At 44.4% G+C, this 16,231-nt stretch overlaps 1 protein-coding gene across 1 annotated transcript in view; it reads left to right on the forward strand.

Annotated features, from left to right (window-relative positions):
- The first annotated feature begins 6,694 nt into the window (after positions 1-6,694).
- LOC118967302 (uncharacterized) overlaps positions 6,695-16,231 on the forward strand; it is a 29,409-nt gene continuing 19,872 nt past the window's right edge. Inside the window, exons 1-5 of the mRNA XM_073214302.1 lie at positions 6,695-6,776; positions 9,086-9,212; positions 10,848-10,928; positions 12,472-12,646; positions 15,669-15,757. Of these exons, the coding sequence (XP_073070403.1) occupies positions 6,695-6,776; positions 9,086-9,212; positions 10,848-10,928; positions 12,472-12,646; positions 15,669-15,757 (554 nt within the window). The remainder of the gene's footprint in view (positions 6,777-9,085; positions 9,213-10,847; positions 10,929-12,471; positions 12,647-15,668; positions 15,758-16,231) is intronic.

The following is a 16,231-nucleotide window of genomic DNA, read 5'->3' on the forward strand; positions in this document are numbered from 1 at the left end:
GCTTTGTAACTGATTTCTCTTCTAAGTGGGCTGGTGACCTAAGGAGGAGAGATCGTTTATGCAAAACCCCTCCAGCTCTGCGGTCTTTTCTCCCAGAGTTCTCTGCACTGTCCCTTCTCAGAAGTCATCTGCTCACACATCTGTATCCAGGCTAGGCTGAGCATCCCTCCCTCCCTCTTTCCCTTCCTTTCCATACATATTTACTGAGTATGTACTATGTGCCAGACACTTGGCAAAACAGCAAACTTGTCTTCCTCCATGGAACTGACATTCAAATTTCTTATTTATCTGAAAGTTCTCAGCATCAAGCAAGTGGTAGGCATGACAAACTGCTTTAATGGCTTGGTGTGTATTCTTCTCTTCCAGTTTTTTTTTCTATACATATACTAACACATATACATTGTATTTAAATTTTAGTTGGAAATGAGATCATGCCTATCCGGGGACTGTTTTTCCCCACTTAATAGTATATTATGGCCATCTTTCCATGTTAGAGCATAAAAATTGACTTCAGTGTTCACATGTTCCAGAATACTATTTGGGGTCTCTCTCTGCCCATTAGAATGTAGAAAAGACTGACTTGAGCCCCAGGTCCATTCCCTGTAGGTTCTCAGGGTCAGGTTAGGGTTGGGAATGAGCTAAGGTACTCATGTTCTTCTGGTCACCTCTGGTCCTGTTCATATTTCTGCTGAATTTATCTCATCCCTGTTTATTTAACTGGTCCCCTACTGAGGGACATTTAGGTTGTTTCCAGTCTTTTGCTCACACAGACAGTGCTGTGGTGAAAAAGCTAAGTTCACCTTTTGTTTTATGTGTATTGAATAAATTGCTAGGTGCTTGTGGTGTGTCAGTTCAGCAATAGATATTGCTATAGGTAAAGATACCTATCTATATTGCTAGATTCTCCCCATGGAGGTTGCACATCTTTCATTCCCCATAGGATGTGTTATCAAACTGTGATCTTTGCTTCTCTGTGCAAAAATACACACACATCTCAAACACACAACACGTTTCACATGTAGTTGCCAAAGTGGCAACAGGAGGCAAACGGATTCAGGGCAGCGATCCCCTAGGGGAAAACAGGACATAGGAGGAAGCTGGGCAAAGTCCCTATCTTTCCTCCCTCATGGTCTTATGGGCTGTTCAGAGGCACATCTTCCCCTGTATTAGTTTCCTGTGGCTGCTGTAACAAATTAGCACAGATGGAGTCGCTTACAACAGGAACTTACCCTCTCATTTTTCTGGAGGTCTTCAGTCTTAAATCAAGGTGCTGCTAGGGCTGTACTCCCTCTGAAGCCTCTAGGGGAGAAATCTTCCTTGCCTCTTCCAGCTTCTGGTGGTCCCAGACATTCTTCAGCTTGTGGCTGCATCCCTCCAATCTCTGCCTCTATTTTGACGTGGCCTCTTCTCAGTGTGTCTGTCCAAATTGTCCTCTTCTTTCTCTTAGAAAGACACCAGTCATTCAATTTATGGCCTGCTCTAAATACAGGATGATTTTTAGCTTGAGATCATCCACTAATACATTGGCAAGGACCCTATTTCCAGGTGGACAAGAATTCTGGGGGACACTGTTCAGTTATACAACCCACCTGGACAAGTGCTGCATGCATGGGGAACAGGCAGCATCTGCTTTGTCCCTTCCCAGCACATCCTGCATCAGTAGCTGTTGAGGTAACTCACTGCATTAGTGTTTTGGGGCTGCCGTAATCAAAGACCATAGACCGGGGTGCCTAGACAACAGACATATGTTTCTCACAGTTCTGTAGGCTGCAAGCCCAAGCCTAAGGGGTCCCAGGTTTGGGTCTCCTGAGGCCTCTCTCCTTGGCTTGCAGATGGCTGCCTTCTCACTGCCTCCTCATAGGGCCTTTCCTCTGGGCATGCCCATTCCTTATATGGCATCTCTTCTTATACGTACACCATTCAGGTTGGATTAGGCCCACCCTAATGCCCTCATTTTAACTGAACCACCTTTTTAATGACCCCACCTCCAAATACCATCACAATCTGACATATGGGGTCTGGGGTTAGGACTTGAATATATGAATTTCGGGTGGGATGGGGAACAACTCAGCCCACAATACTCATTATTTGCATTACCTCACACTTCCTTGGTGACTGCTTCTTGGAAGACCCCCAAACTAGTATCAGACTCTCTTCCCCCAAACCTACAATTGTATGTACTTAATTTATTACATTTTTTGTTCTGTTTCCCCTACCTGATGGAAAACTGCATTAGGGTAAGAACCACATATAAAATGAATTCACTGTTATGCCTTGATGCCTGGCATAGTGCCTAGTATGGAGTGGGCATGTGACCAATATTTATTGAATGGGAGGATATTTTTCTGCCTCTCAAATCATCTAATGATGCAGATAACCACTGTCAGCATGCTTTGTGTCTTGTGATTGTTGGTGGAAGCCAATGATTTGAAAGCAAGAAATCAAACTTTCCTGAAAAGACATGGTGAGCCTTAAAATTACAAATAATCAGGACACCCTGGAAATCAGAGTGAAGCTACTTTGAAAAATTCCTAAGACCTGACAGAATGTGACACTTTGGACAGTGCTGATGACACAGAGGCCTTGGGTGTAGTCAGAGTAGGGTGAGAGCCTCCAGAAAAAGTAAGGCAGGATATTTACAGTCAAAGCAGTGTAACAATATAAAGGATAGCAGACTAGGAGTACAGACATCTTCAGTGAGATCAGTTAAAGGTCAAAAGGCCAGGAGCAACTTGGCCTGGAATGTCTGAGTGTTCCACAAGGGTACCTCAGTATAACCCGTGACTTCACTGTATCTCAAATGTAAACAGCCCTAGCAAACAGACAACCCAGCCCACCTTGGGGGCAGGACATGTGGTACAAGTCTGCACCCCTAGCCCTTTACCCACATTCCTGAAAATCCTCAATGAACTATAACTCCCCTAGACAATGCATCACCCTGGGCTCTCTTGTCCCCTCCTGGTGTGATGCAGGAGCTCTTTCCTCTCACTTTATTTCTCAATAAAACCTCTCCCTGGCTCTCCTACCTTGGGTGTTTGCTAAGTTCATTCTTTGACTTTGCAAACAACAATGCCGGCTTCATTGAGAGAAAGCAGGAGTTAGGAGGAGCTGATCTTCAAAGGGAATCTTCATGGGAAACTAGCAGAGGACCCTGAGACCTGGCCCCAATCATATTAGCCTTTTCATGCCTACAAGCAAACAAGGCTTCTGAAGGACATTCAGAAATCTAAGTTAGAGGGAGAGAAGAGAGGAAGAACGTCTTTGCCGTGGAATCTACCATTGCAGGACTCACTCAGCAGGGTTTCCTAGCTCTGTACTTCTTTAGATCCTGGCTCTGAGCTGTTTTACCTCCTCCAACACCTTTAGCACAAGGTCAACTTCCCACGCTCTGGTATAAGTGAAAGAAGAAATGAAACTGCAGCTTATGGGTGAGCTAAAGGGCCAGTGTACCTGGCTTGGTGTTTGCTCTTCCTTTGTGTTGTTAATTTTGTGTTATTTTAGGTTTCTTTCATTTTGGACTGCAATATACTATAAAGGGCTTGTTCAGTAATATTAAGTCTCATAAAGAAGTTTCTGGGGGCAGTGAAGAGGCAGTATGCACAGTGATTAATCCATGGTTTTGGACGCTATATTGGTCAAGATAGGTGAGGTCATGGTGCAGTAACAAACACCACCCAAATTCCATTCATGCAATTTGGTGGTCGTAGGCTGCTGAGGCTGCTAGAACAAAATATCAGAGGCTGAGTGGTTTAAACAACAGAAACTTATTTCTGACAGTTTTGGGGGCTAGGAAGTCCAAGGTCAAGGGACCAGCAGATTTGGTGGCTGCTGAGAACTCTCTTCCTAGCTTTCAGTGGCCAACTTTTTAATGCGTCCTTCCTGTGGCATGATAGCATTCAAGAGAAGAAGTTCTTGGGTGTCTTTTCTTATAAGCACATGAATTCTTCATGAGCCAGCATAAACTTAATCACATCCCAAAGGCCTCACCTCCAAATATCATCACAATGCATTTTGAGGGGACACAGACATTCAACACATTCAACCTGTACCAGCGCCCCTCCTTGGTCACCTGGGGCTATGCTCCGATCATTCTCCCATTGCAACCCGGGCCCATAGAGCCATAACCATCTGGGACATTGCCATTCAGCAGAGCAGAGGGAAAGACAATGTTTTAAGCTAAACACTGGCCTCTGCCTTCAAGAGGCACATGTCCCTTCTGTAAACAAACATTTCCTTGATCAAAAGCAAGTCACAACAGTGGAATTCAGTCAGAGCAGAAGAATGAAAAAAGGGGAAGATAGCTTCAGGGACATATAGGATAACATCAAACAGACTAATATTTGCATTATAGGGCTCCTAGAAGGAGAAAGAAGGAGAAAGGGGCAGAAATTTTATTTGATGAAATAATGGTTGAAAGCTTCCCTAACATGGTGAAGGAAATGGACATCAAGATCCAGGAATCCCAGAGTTCCGAAAAAGGTGAACCTAAAGAGATCCACACCAGGACAGATTAATTAAAATGTCAAAATTTAAAGACAAGAAGAGAATATTAAAAGCATCAGGAGAAGAGCAACTGGTTATATACAAGGGAACCCTCAAAAGACTATCAAGATTTTTCAGTGCAATTTTGTTGGCCAGGTGGAAGTGACATGATATATTCAAAGTGCTGAGAGAAAAAAAATTTCAAGCAAGGATATTCTACTCAATAAAGTTATCATTCAGAATTGAAGGAGAGAGAAAGATTTTTTCTAGACAAGCAAAAACTAATGGAGTTTATCATGCTAAACTGCCTTACAAGAAATACTAAAGGATTCTCTTTAAACTGAAAAGAATGGGCAATAATTACTAACAAGGATGCATATGAAAAATACATTTCACTGGAAAAGCAAATATATAGTAGAGGTAGTGAATTAATTACTTATAAAGCTACTATGAAGGTTAAAAGACAAAAGTAGTAAAAATAATGATCACAATAATTAGTTAAAGGATACACAAGATACAAAGACAGAAACTGTGACATGAAAAATATAAAATGTTGGGGGAAGGAGAGTAAAAATATTTTAGAATGGGACCAAACTCGAGTTGTTATCAATTTAAGATAGGTAGTTATAGAGGTAAGTTGTTACATGTAAGCCTCATGGTAACCACGAAGCAAAAAACTATAGTAAAGACATAAAAGAGAAAGATAAAGGAATATAAGTGTACAACTAAAGAAACTCATCAAACCACAAAAGAAGAGAGCAAGATGGTGTTGGCAAAACTGGACAGCTACATGTAAGGGAATGAAACTGAATCATTGTCTAACCCCACACACAAAAGTAAACTCGAAATGGATCAAAGACCTGAATGTAAGTCATGAAACCATAAAACTCTTAGAAAAAAACACAGGCAAACCTCTTGGACATAAACATGAGCAACTTCTTCATGAACATATCACTCCGGGCAGGGGAAAGAAAAGCAAAAATGAACAAATGGAACTGTATCAAGCTGAAAAGCCTCTGTACAGCAAAGGACACCATCAATAGAACAAAAAGGCATCCTACAGTATGGGAGGATATATTCATAAATGACATACCCAACAAGGGGTTGACATCCAAAATACATAAAGAGCTCATGCACCTCAATAGACAAAAAGCAAATAATCCAATTAAAAAATGGGCAGCGGGTTTGAACAGACACTTCTCCAAAGAATAAACTCAGATGGCCAACAGGCCCATGAAAAGATGCTCCACATAGCTAGCCATCAGAGAAATGCAAATTAAAACCACAATGAGATATCACTGCACACCAGTAAGGATTGCCACCATCCAAAAGACAAACAACAACACATGCTGGCAAGGATGTGGAGAAAGGGGAACCTTCCTACACTGCTAGTGGGAATGTAAACTAGTTCAACCATTGTGGAAAGCAGTATGGAGGTTCTTCAAAAAACTTAAAATAGAACTACCATTTGACCCTGGAATTCGTCTCCTAGGAATTTACCAAAAGAAAACAAGATCCCAGGTTCAAAAAGACATATGCACACCTATGTTTACTGCAGCACTATTTACAACAGCCAAGATATGGAAGCAACCTAAGTGTCCATCAGTAGATGAATGGATAAAGAAGAGGTGGCACATATACAAAATGGAACACTATTCAGCCATAAGAAGAAAACAAATCCTACCATTTGCAACAACATGGATGGAGCTAGAGGGTATTATGCTCAGTGAAATAAGCCAGGCGGAGAAAGACAAGTACCAAATGATTTCCCTCATTTGTGGAGTATGAATACAAAGCAAATCTGAAGGAACAAACCAGCAGCAGGCTCACAGACTCCAAGAAGCGACTAGCGGTTACCAAAGGGAAGGGGTATGGCAGGGAGAAGAGGATTCAGGGGAATTCTGATTGGTGCCCATGGTGTGTGTGGGGTCACGGAGAAACAATGTAGCTCAGAGAAGACAAGTAGGGACTCCGCGGCATCGTGCTACGCTGATGGACAGCGGCGGGCAATGGGTATGGGGGGGACTCGATAATATGGGTGAATATAGTACCTACATTGTTTCTCTTGTGAAACCTTCAGAGCAGTGTATATCAATGATACCTTAATAAAAAAGAAAAAAGAAAAAAAAAGTTCACATTATACCAATTGACATTTATGAAAGACTTCAATGCTTTTCTTTGACTTTTCCTTTTTCTTTTTTGCTGTCTCGCCATGGGTCTCGTGCTGAGTGAGTACCTGGTGCCCGCGGCGGCCGCGCTGGCCGAGCTGGCTGGGAGGGGCCACCGCGGCCAGGGCGGGGCCTGAGCCCCGAGCCCCGAGCTGCCATTCGCGCGCCGTCTCCCGGCAACTTGGGAGTGCGCGCCGCCAGCGCACAATGCCCGTCCGCCTCTAGCCCAGGCGCGCTGGCGAAGGGAGTCAGTCTGGCAGAGAGAGCTGCGGAAGCCGCTCGCCCGCCGGACAGAGCTCGCAGATCCTTCCAAATGGGAGGAGTTTTGAGCAAGCTCTGCCCCCTGCAGACCGCCCCCGTTCCGGAGGCCAGGAGCCGGCGCCCGGCCTTCCTCGGAAGCCCCGCCCGCCCCGCAAGCCCCGCCCCGCCGGCTCCCTCGGCCCGCCGCGATCGCATTCCCCCTTCAGTCCCCACTCGTTTCCTCGGGTCCCCTCGGAGGCCTCATCGCCGGTAAGACACGCTGACCCTCCCCAGACTGAGGAGGACTTGACTTTGAAAGTTTTTTTTTCTTAAGTCCTAAATGGGTTCTGTGCCGTTTTCACCTCCTCAAACACCTTGGTGCGCGTCCACCTGCCTCCCTTGAGATGTGCTGCCAGAACTGTTCCCTTCTTTCATTTCTTTTTTTTGGGGTCATTTTTCTATTCCTTTTATTTTTAATTTTTAACTTTTTTGGTATCAGTAGTTTACAGTTACATGAGCAACACTGTGGTTACTAGACTCCCCCCCATTATCAAGTCCTCCCTCATACCCCATTACAGTCACTGTCCATCAGTGTAGTGAGATGCTAAGAGTCACTACTTGTCTTCTCTGTGTACTATAGTGCCCCCATGCCCACCCCCCTACATCATGATGTATGCTGATCCTAATGCCCCTTATTCCCCTTCTCCCTCCCTTCCCACCCACCATCCCCAATCCCTTTCCCTTTGGTATCTGTTAGTTCATTCCCGGGTTCTGTGAGTCTGCTGCTGCTTTGTGCTTTCAGATTTTTCTCTGTTCTTATGCTCCACAGATGAGTGAAATTATTTGATACTCGTCTTTCTCTGCCTGGCTTATTTCACTGAGCATAATACCCCCTAACCCCATCCACGTTGTTGCAAATCCTTCTTTCAGTTCTTAAAGCTCTGAATTTTAATACAGTATGGGTTTAGCAGAATACTTGATAAATCACTTAAAATATCCCTGCTTCAGGTGAGACTACCTTCTGTCTATAAAGTATAGTTCTCTAAAAGGTTTTGTTACTTTTTTATCTTTGGACCAATAAATTGTATCAGCCGAACTCAAAGAGGTGTACCCAGGAAACTTCCTGGATGGATATAACTTGGCTGATAAAGATGATGAGATTAAAAAGACTTGTGTTTTCATTTAGTCCCAGTTGCGTGATAACAACAAAATTCAAAACTTCGGTGACAACACTAGACCCTTGATAAGTACATTTATTTGAAAAGGTGAACATTCAGGTTTTTAAAATTTTTGACTTTGGGTGTATAGTTCTGATGACAGCATAAGAGATTGAAGGATTCTTGTAAAATTTGACCCTGCACGTCCTTACACACACTTTTCTTCCACTGTAGTTTTACTTGTGTGGGCAGTTTTTCAATTTCCCCCTCAAAGTTGTTAATCCATTGCAGGGACAGCTGTCAAGTACCTGCCACTTTCTTCCCTTAGGTGGAATGGGGAGGGTTGCCATAAAAATGCTGTGTTTTGTGTTGCTTAGAGGCTTAAGCTCTCTGGAAAATAACTGAACCCACATGGTTCTTAAGGAATTTAAACTTTCTGTCATTCTGCTAAGCTGCTTTGATTCCATAATGTGTCTCCCATTCTCCACAGGGTCTGTAGGACTTCACCACACCACTTTGGTATAACACGTCCAAGACGATACCCAGTCCAGCAGGCCCAGTATTCCTGTGTGCTTCCCACGCTGTGCCGGAATGGTGGTCACAGGAAGCGTGTGCTGTCTCACGGTCATTCCAGAGTGGTGTGCAGGCCTTCGACAGTGAAGATCGCTCCTCCCGGGAGCAACCTGGCTCATTTTCCAATGTAAGCATTGCTGGAGGAAAACACTCCCAGTGTGTCCACTTTATTCTCCTGCAATTGTTCATCTGAGAGAATAACTAACTCAAAGGAAAGGAAGAAGCTCCTTATGTGAGGGAGAAATCTCAAGTTCCAGTTATTGAGCAGTTTTTTATTTTCTGGGTTTTTCCCAAGACTATAGCTTAACAGCTAAAGGCCATTTGTGTGAGTGTATAAGTTACCCTTTTGCTTGTTGGATAGCTTCTGATTTCCAGCGCCTGAAGTTCATGCTGTGTAGCATCATGATCAGAATATCTTAATGCTAGAATCCTGTTTTCTGTTACAGAGCAGCGCAGTTCCCTAAGGCCAAGGCCCAGACCCGTGGTCAAAGGAGGCTGTTCTGCTTGCCCTCGAACGTTGGAAGAGGAAGAAAAGGACAGTGGAGGAGGAGGAAGACCAAACATCTGCTGCTGGTCAGGAGGAGAAAAGAAGGTAACATGCCCTGCACAGTACTCAACGTGCCTCCCACATGGGCTCCTGGGATTTGTTGAAAGAGAGATCACTCCCCAAAAGAATCAGAGGCCACCTCCTGTGTGTGAATGGCAGGTCCCCTTCTTTAGCTTTCATGGAAGAGCTTGGTAACAAGAGCTTTAATGCTGTGCCTTTCATTAGGCACAGATTACATACATTTTGTAATACACCTTTTCCATAAGAACTAGAGAAAAGCCAACAGTTAGTGGCCACATCAGCTTCATACTTTTGATATAAATGTGTTAAATTTTATTTTGAGAGAATGCCGAAAGTCTTCCCCTTGTGGTGGTCAGTTATTTGGGTGACCATCAGCTTAGGTGTCATGTTTGTGCCGAAGGAAATACTTCGCAAAGAACAGTGAAGACTGGAATATGGTAGCTTTATGAGTAATGAGAGTAAAACCAGTTTCATTATTTGGTTTTTGAAAATGTAATGAAAATAGAGGAAGCAGTCTGTTTCCTCGATGGAAAGAGAGGAAGTTGAAGGTGCTGAGTAAGCTGCAGAACTGCTTGTGGCTTTCCAAGGAGTCAGTTAAGGATTTTCTTGTAATTCAACAAATTCCAAGACCCACCATGTGCCAGAGCCTACTCCAGGTACTGTGGGTAGAGCACTGAGCTAGGCAAAGGTCTCCTGGGACTTGGGTAATCAATGAAACAGGGTAATTATAGATTGTAAGTATATGAAGATTTTTAAAAAGTGCTATAAAAGGGTCATGAGAAAGGGGGAGCTCTGTATATAAGGTGGTCAAGGAAACATGCTCTGAGGAGACAGTGGGCCCTACATTTGAGGAATAGAACCATTGTCCTCATCAGTTACACCAGGTTAGCCATAACCTGCAGGTTCACAGCTGGCCATCTTTGATACTGTAGATGGCAACATTAGGTAAGGAAATACTAATAAACGCAGGTGTGTTCATTGGAAGATTGATTGGAAGTAACGTTGGAAGATTAGGTAATGAATACTAGGGATATGCTTTACAAGTGAGCAGTCTGAGCTCATGTCAGCCAACTAAGCAGAGTGGCAGAGGGAGATGGTGTGTTGGAGGCCAGAGAGAAAATAACTATTCTTATGGTTAAAACAGGTTTCTCATGTTCTCCAGGTTGGTAATTTGTCTAGACCCCAGTGAGCGTGTAACTGAAGGCTCTGTGTTATCTTTCCCATAATTGGAATAAGCAGTGATTATGTGCACCATGCGCAGGCCCTTATCTGTGACCTGTGAAGTTCTTCTCTTACAGACTGAACTAAGTGAGAGCACTGGGGGATGTGTGTAGGTGGGTCACTAAAGCGTTTTTTTGTCTTTAGTTTACAGGTGGTAGGATATTAAATTTGTGATTGCAGTGCTTTGGTGAGAAGTTAGCAAATAATCAGTACATCTGAATAGTTCAAAAGGTCTTGATGCTTTTTTATACTTTTCTTATTAGATTAGGACAGTCCTAGAATAAATTGACCTTCCTGAATCTTTGAGATCTGAGGCAACCTTTTCTTGTCTAGCATGAACCTATGTTCTGTAGAAAGAGTATAAGATCCCAGGAATATGAGAGTATGCTTTCAAGGAGAGGTTGTATCATCTAACTGGGGGTTTGTGATATGTCACAGGTGCCATGACAGCAGTGGGAGTGGCCACTCAGCTTTCAAGCCCGAGGTGGCCAACGGATTCCCTGCTGCTTTCCTGCCCGAGTAAGTGAGAATCCATCTGGGTGAGGTTTCCTGTTTGGGAAAGGGTCATTATCAGACTTATTGACTTGAAAGTTTTCCTCTTTGAAGTCAGAGAGGAACATTTTGAGTAACTTGCCACAATAACTATTTTGTCTAATTCCTTTTACTATTTTTCTTTAATATGCATAAAATATGCTAAGGCTAAGAGGATTTGTAGATACACTGAATAACCAAGTATGTAACAAAAAGATCACAAGGTTTGTGCAATGGAGAGAATGTAGCAGTATGAAATTTAAGAAAAATGTGAGATTTCTGCCTTTTAGCTTAATTATATTTGAGGAAGAATTGGCTGGGAGGGAAAAAGGCTGGAAATGTGTGTGAAAAGGCTTGGGGTAAGTTACATTTTTAAATTGAGTCAGCACTATGATATGGCTGCCAAAAAAGCTTAACATGCTCCTCCTCTGGGCTGATGGCAGAACAAAGACCAGGAGGACGCAGGTCAGCGGTGGTCCTGAATGCCTTAGTCCTGCTGTCCGCGGAGGGCTGCTGGTGGGCTGTGCTGCCCTGCAAGAGGAGGCAGACACAGACCGAAATTCACTGCGAGAGAGTGAAGCAACTCAAGATGTCCCGGGGTGGTGGTGGGTGAGGGGTTTCTATAGGTACATAAGCACTAGCCCAGACGAGAAAAACCTCAGGGGTGTAAAGAAATGAGGGAGGGAAGGATAATGGCCTGCAAAAACCTGAAGGACTATCACATGAAAGGAGGACAATTGGCTTGGCTTGGCTCCAGATGGGATCCATAGGTGAAGTAAGTGAAAGAGAAAGTATGCTTGCATCTAGTGCAGGGATAAACTGCTCTGTGGTTGATATTCATCAGCCAGGAGACAGTGAGCTGTCTGTGCTGTCACAAAGGTTGGATGACTATTTCACAGGAAAGATGTTTAGGGAATTTCTGTTTCAGTTTGTATCTTAGAAAAAGTGGTTGGTTCCTCTTAAACTTTTTTTAACACCTTTATTGAGGTATAATTGACATAGATAAACTGTGCCTCTTTGAATTGTACCATTTGATCAATTTTGACATGTATCCTTATCAGAATTATTGTCCTATAAATTTTCCTCTTTGAAATCAGAGAGGAACATTTTGAATAACTTGCCACAATAACTATTTTGTCTAAATTTCACCCCCACGAAACCATCACCACAGTCAAGATAATGAACATGACCGTCACTGCCAGAAGTTTCCCCATGCCCCTTGGTGAAGCCTTAAAATCTCCCTCTCATCCTGTCCCTGTTGCCAGGCATCCATTGGTCCCCATTGTGTCACTATAGATTTGTGTGCGTTTCTTAGAGTATATATAAGTAGAATCATACTTTTAATTTTTTAAATACTGAGCTTTCCCTTTCTGACTTTGTGAGACATGTTTAGCTGAATTAACAGTAAAATTAACAACATTATCCTTTTCCATTGCGTTAGAACGATTCTGTGACCGTGGATGAAGCCTTAAAACAATGTTGGTGTCTTTCAGTAGCACATCTGTGTTTTCCCCTTTTATTTCCCTATTAGGCCTGGGCCTCTGAAGAGAGGCCTCAGTTCCCAGGAGAGCTCAGACGGCGAGCTGCGTAAGAGAACCTGCAGCTCTGCTGTGAGCTGTTCGAAGGGCACGTGCACATGTGGCATCCGTATGTCCAGCCGCAATGCCATTACCAGTTCCTACACTTCTACTGGAGGCATCTCTCAGGTACACGCACCTGGTGGTGTGGCAGAAGTGGGTTCTTTGCATTTATTAGTTGATTATGCAGTGCTTACTAGCCACCTTCTGTCAGATGCTGAGATCACCTCTAAGCTAACAGCAGTTACCAACCCTTGAATGATCGCTATGGACCAGTGGAACAAACTAGAAAGCCCAGAATGCCTATGTGGAAACCTGATAACAAGCCAGAGCCATTATTATAGATAAATAGACAGAGGATGAACAATTCAAAAAATGGTACTAATTCGATTAAAAAGGTAGATTGAGTCTGAATTGCATTGGGTCATAAATTCATCCTCTAGGCACTGGGAATTTAATGAAAGTTTTAAAAATAAGTGGTTATAATTATTTTTAGAAAGGATGTAATGTAGACTGGAGAACAGATCAAGTTTTGCTACCAGAATGACTTGAGTTCAAATCTTGGCTTTGGCACTTAGTAGCTATAGACTCTTAGGCAGGTAAATGATTTAAACTCTCTTTTTCTCATCTCTAAAGGATTGTTATAAAGATTGAAGGTAATGTTTGAAAAGCACCCATTACAGTGCTTGTCAGTAAGAAGGCACCCAATATATAGGAGCTGTAAAAAAAGTTACACATGCGTGAAGGAGGTTTTTGAGAGGAGAAAGAATTTGACATAAGTTTTCATCCGTACAGAAGGCTCTTAGAGTAATATAAATGACACATTAATGATAAATGACAAATATAGGAGATGAAGGCCCCGGCCAAGCAGTTATGGCAATGCAGAGCATAATAGTACAAACCTTTGCCTGGATCTATTCTGCACTGGGCCCTCTGCTGAGCACAGTACACACATTTCCTCAATCAGTGATCACAACAGACCTGACATACATAGTCATTGCCCCTTCTTACAATTTTATGTCAAATGTCATATATACACAAAAGGAAAGAAAAATATCACAATGAACCTCCATGTGGCTCCAGCAGTTAACAGTGTTTTGTCAGCCTTGATCCATCAACACCCCCACCCCAAATTGGTTTTCCTCTTGTGTTTTAAAGTACAAACACGTTGTTTCACCTGTAGGTACTTCAGTGTATTTTTAAAACTTTTTGAACATTAATAACCACAATGCTTCTATTCCTCTGAATAGTAATGACTTAATGTTAGTTATTATCACTCCAATTTGCCCTTCTTACCCTCCCTGTCTTATTATAGTTACTTTGAATCAGGGACCAAAAATCAACTCATTGAGTTTGGTTCACATGTTTCTTAGACTCTTTTTTTTTTGAGCATTAAGTTATTTAATTAATATATGTAACAAAAAGTCTGAAGGTAAGGTTGTACACTTATGGAAATAATGATTTTGACCTACTTCGTAAGATAGTTGTGAGGCAGTACATGTAAAGTGTTCATGTGTCTACACTGTCCATAGTAAGCACTCCAGAAGTGCCACCAAAGTAAGTGCCGAAATCTACATTTCAGGCGACTTAATTCACACTCAGAGCTTCAGACTTAGCATTATACAAGGTTGTACCTGATGGCCTAACAAGCAGACAGAATAAAAATAACCAACTTTTTAACAGGCCTGGGCCTAGCCATGATGCTCAGAGATCCGCGCCGGTGGCGGGCCGCCAGGGGCGGGGCGCCGGGACGCCGGGGGTGGGCGGGGCGAGGGACGCGCCCTCCGCCCCCCGTCGGTCCTCCGGGGGCGGGGCTCGCGTTCCCACGGCCCGCCACGCAGCCGGGCGGGAAGACACGCCCGCGTCACGGGCAGCTGCGGGGTCGACCGCGGGAGGCGCGCGTGCACTGGGGCTTCCGCCTCCCCGGGCGCGCTGCTCAGGCTGGCCTGCCGGCCCGGCGAGCTCCCCGCGGTGGCAGAGCCCCTCCGCGGACCTGGGGCGTGCCAGACACAGCCCCTGGGTGCGCGGGCCCCTCCAGGATGCCGCCTATCCCATGTGCCGGCCCCGGCTCCCAGCGCCTCGGCCCCCCCGAGGAGCAGCAGGCGGCAGGTCGCCGGCCTCAGAGCGCGGCCTCCCCGGGCGCTCCGGGCCCGCGCGGCCGGCGCCCCCTTGCGGCCTCCAGCTGTCAGGCTTCCCCTGCAGCTGCTGCCGCCGCCGCCGCCACCGCAGGCGCGGAGCACACAGGCTGGGGCGCGGCCTCACGCTCCCTTCCCCGCAGCAGGGACGTCAGGCCTCTCTTAGACTCAATCAACGGTACTACTACTACGCTTTTTCTTACTTTTGAAAAGTCTGAGTCATTATGTTCTATAGAATTTACTACATTCTGGATTTTGTTTTCGTCATGGTGCCATTTTGACAAGTACTCTATCCCTATTTTCCCTGTAAATGGGCAGTTGGCTCCTGGGGCTTGATGAGTTTCAAGTTCAGTGATTTGGGCAGAGGTGCTGCTGTGCACTTCTGATCGCATCACACGGGGAGCACTGCTGTGTGGTTGCCTCCCACTGGCCTCAGGTGTCAGTCTGATCCTTCCCTTTATTGTTCCTATGAGCTTTTCACCTGCTGATTTTAGCGGCCATTTTTCGCCTTTGTCTATGTCCCTTGTGGCAAAATGGTGATGTTCTAATTCTGTCCTTCCCTCTGCATGTGTTAACTGAAGGTCTGTGTAATTCTAGACAGAAGAACAAGCCCGATCTATAGGAGTGGCAGGATAATAAGCATACACTGATGTCATAGTTAACTCCAAAGATGACCAGTATGATTCTTGCTGTGTTATCTTTATGAACTGATGATATTTTCTAAACATTTCATGACCCTCAGTATCTTGATGGTATTTTATGAACATATCATGATCCTCAGGAAGACTAGCTGCTCTTTCTGATGCAACTTTTCCAACTTTGGCCAATGACAACCCTTTCAAATACTGGCAATTGACTCACTTTTCAGAAGCCCCACTTCACAAAGAAATGTTTTTTTAGTCACTTGAAAAGGAGACTTTATATACAGTGATGGATTAGAGCCACAGAATTATGTTGAAGGTCAGATCCTATGTTATTCCCAAGGGTCAGTCACGTGACTTGTGTTTGGCTTTTAGCTGTGGAAGAGGCGTCCCAGAGCCTCCCCCTTCTCCAGCCCAGCCTCATCACACTCACAGACACCAGAGAGTCCAGAAAAGAAAATGAGGTAATCGGTGATTTGCTGTGTGGATTAATGAGAGGGTGGGAAAGGAGGGAAATTTACTTGGCTCTTAGGCTGTCTGAGACTCCGATTTGGAGAATCAAAATGGTTCACATCTAAAGGGCAGAGACGGTGCCGCTCTGAATCGCTCTCGTCTCTTGCAGTCGTCACACAGTGTGACCACACCGGCCTCTGCTTCCCCTCATGCTGCAGCGTGAGGGGCTGGGGCATAAGGGGAAGGGCTTGCATGGGACAGAGTGAACAGAGTGACCGATGGGGGTGGGCAGCAGGCTTCACATTCTAGACCCCAGCTGACCCCCTAGGTGCCCGACTAGAATGCTGCTTTCTTAGAGATAGAGGTGTGACTAGGACTCTCAGAAACTTGGCAGGTTGTATGTAAGGTTCTGAAGATTGTTTCCTGCTTGTTTTAAGACAAAGGTGTCTCTGTGGCCTCTGTGAACTGCCTCCCTTCATTTCTTT

Source organism: Manis javanica, chromosome 10 (genome assembly GCF_040802235.1).
Source record: "Manis javanica isolate MJ-LG chromosome 10, MJ_LKY, whole genome shotgun sequence".
NCBI lineage: Eukaryota > Metazoa > Chordata > Mammalia > Pholidota > Manidae > Manis > Manis javanica.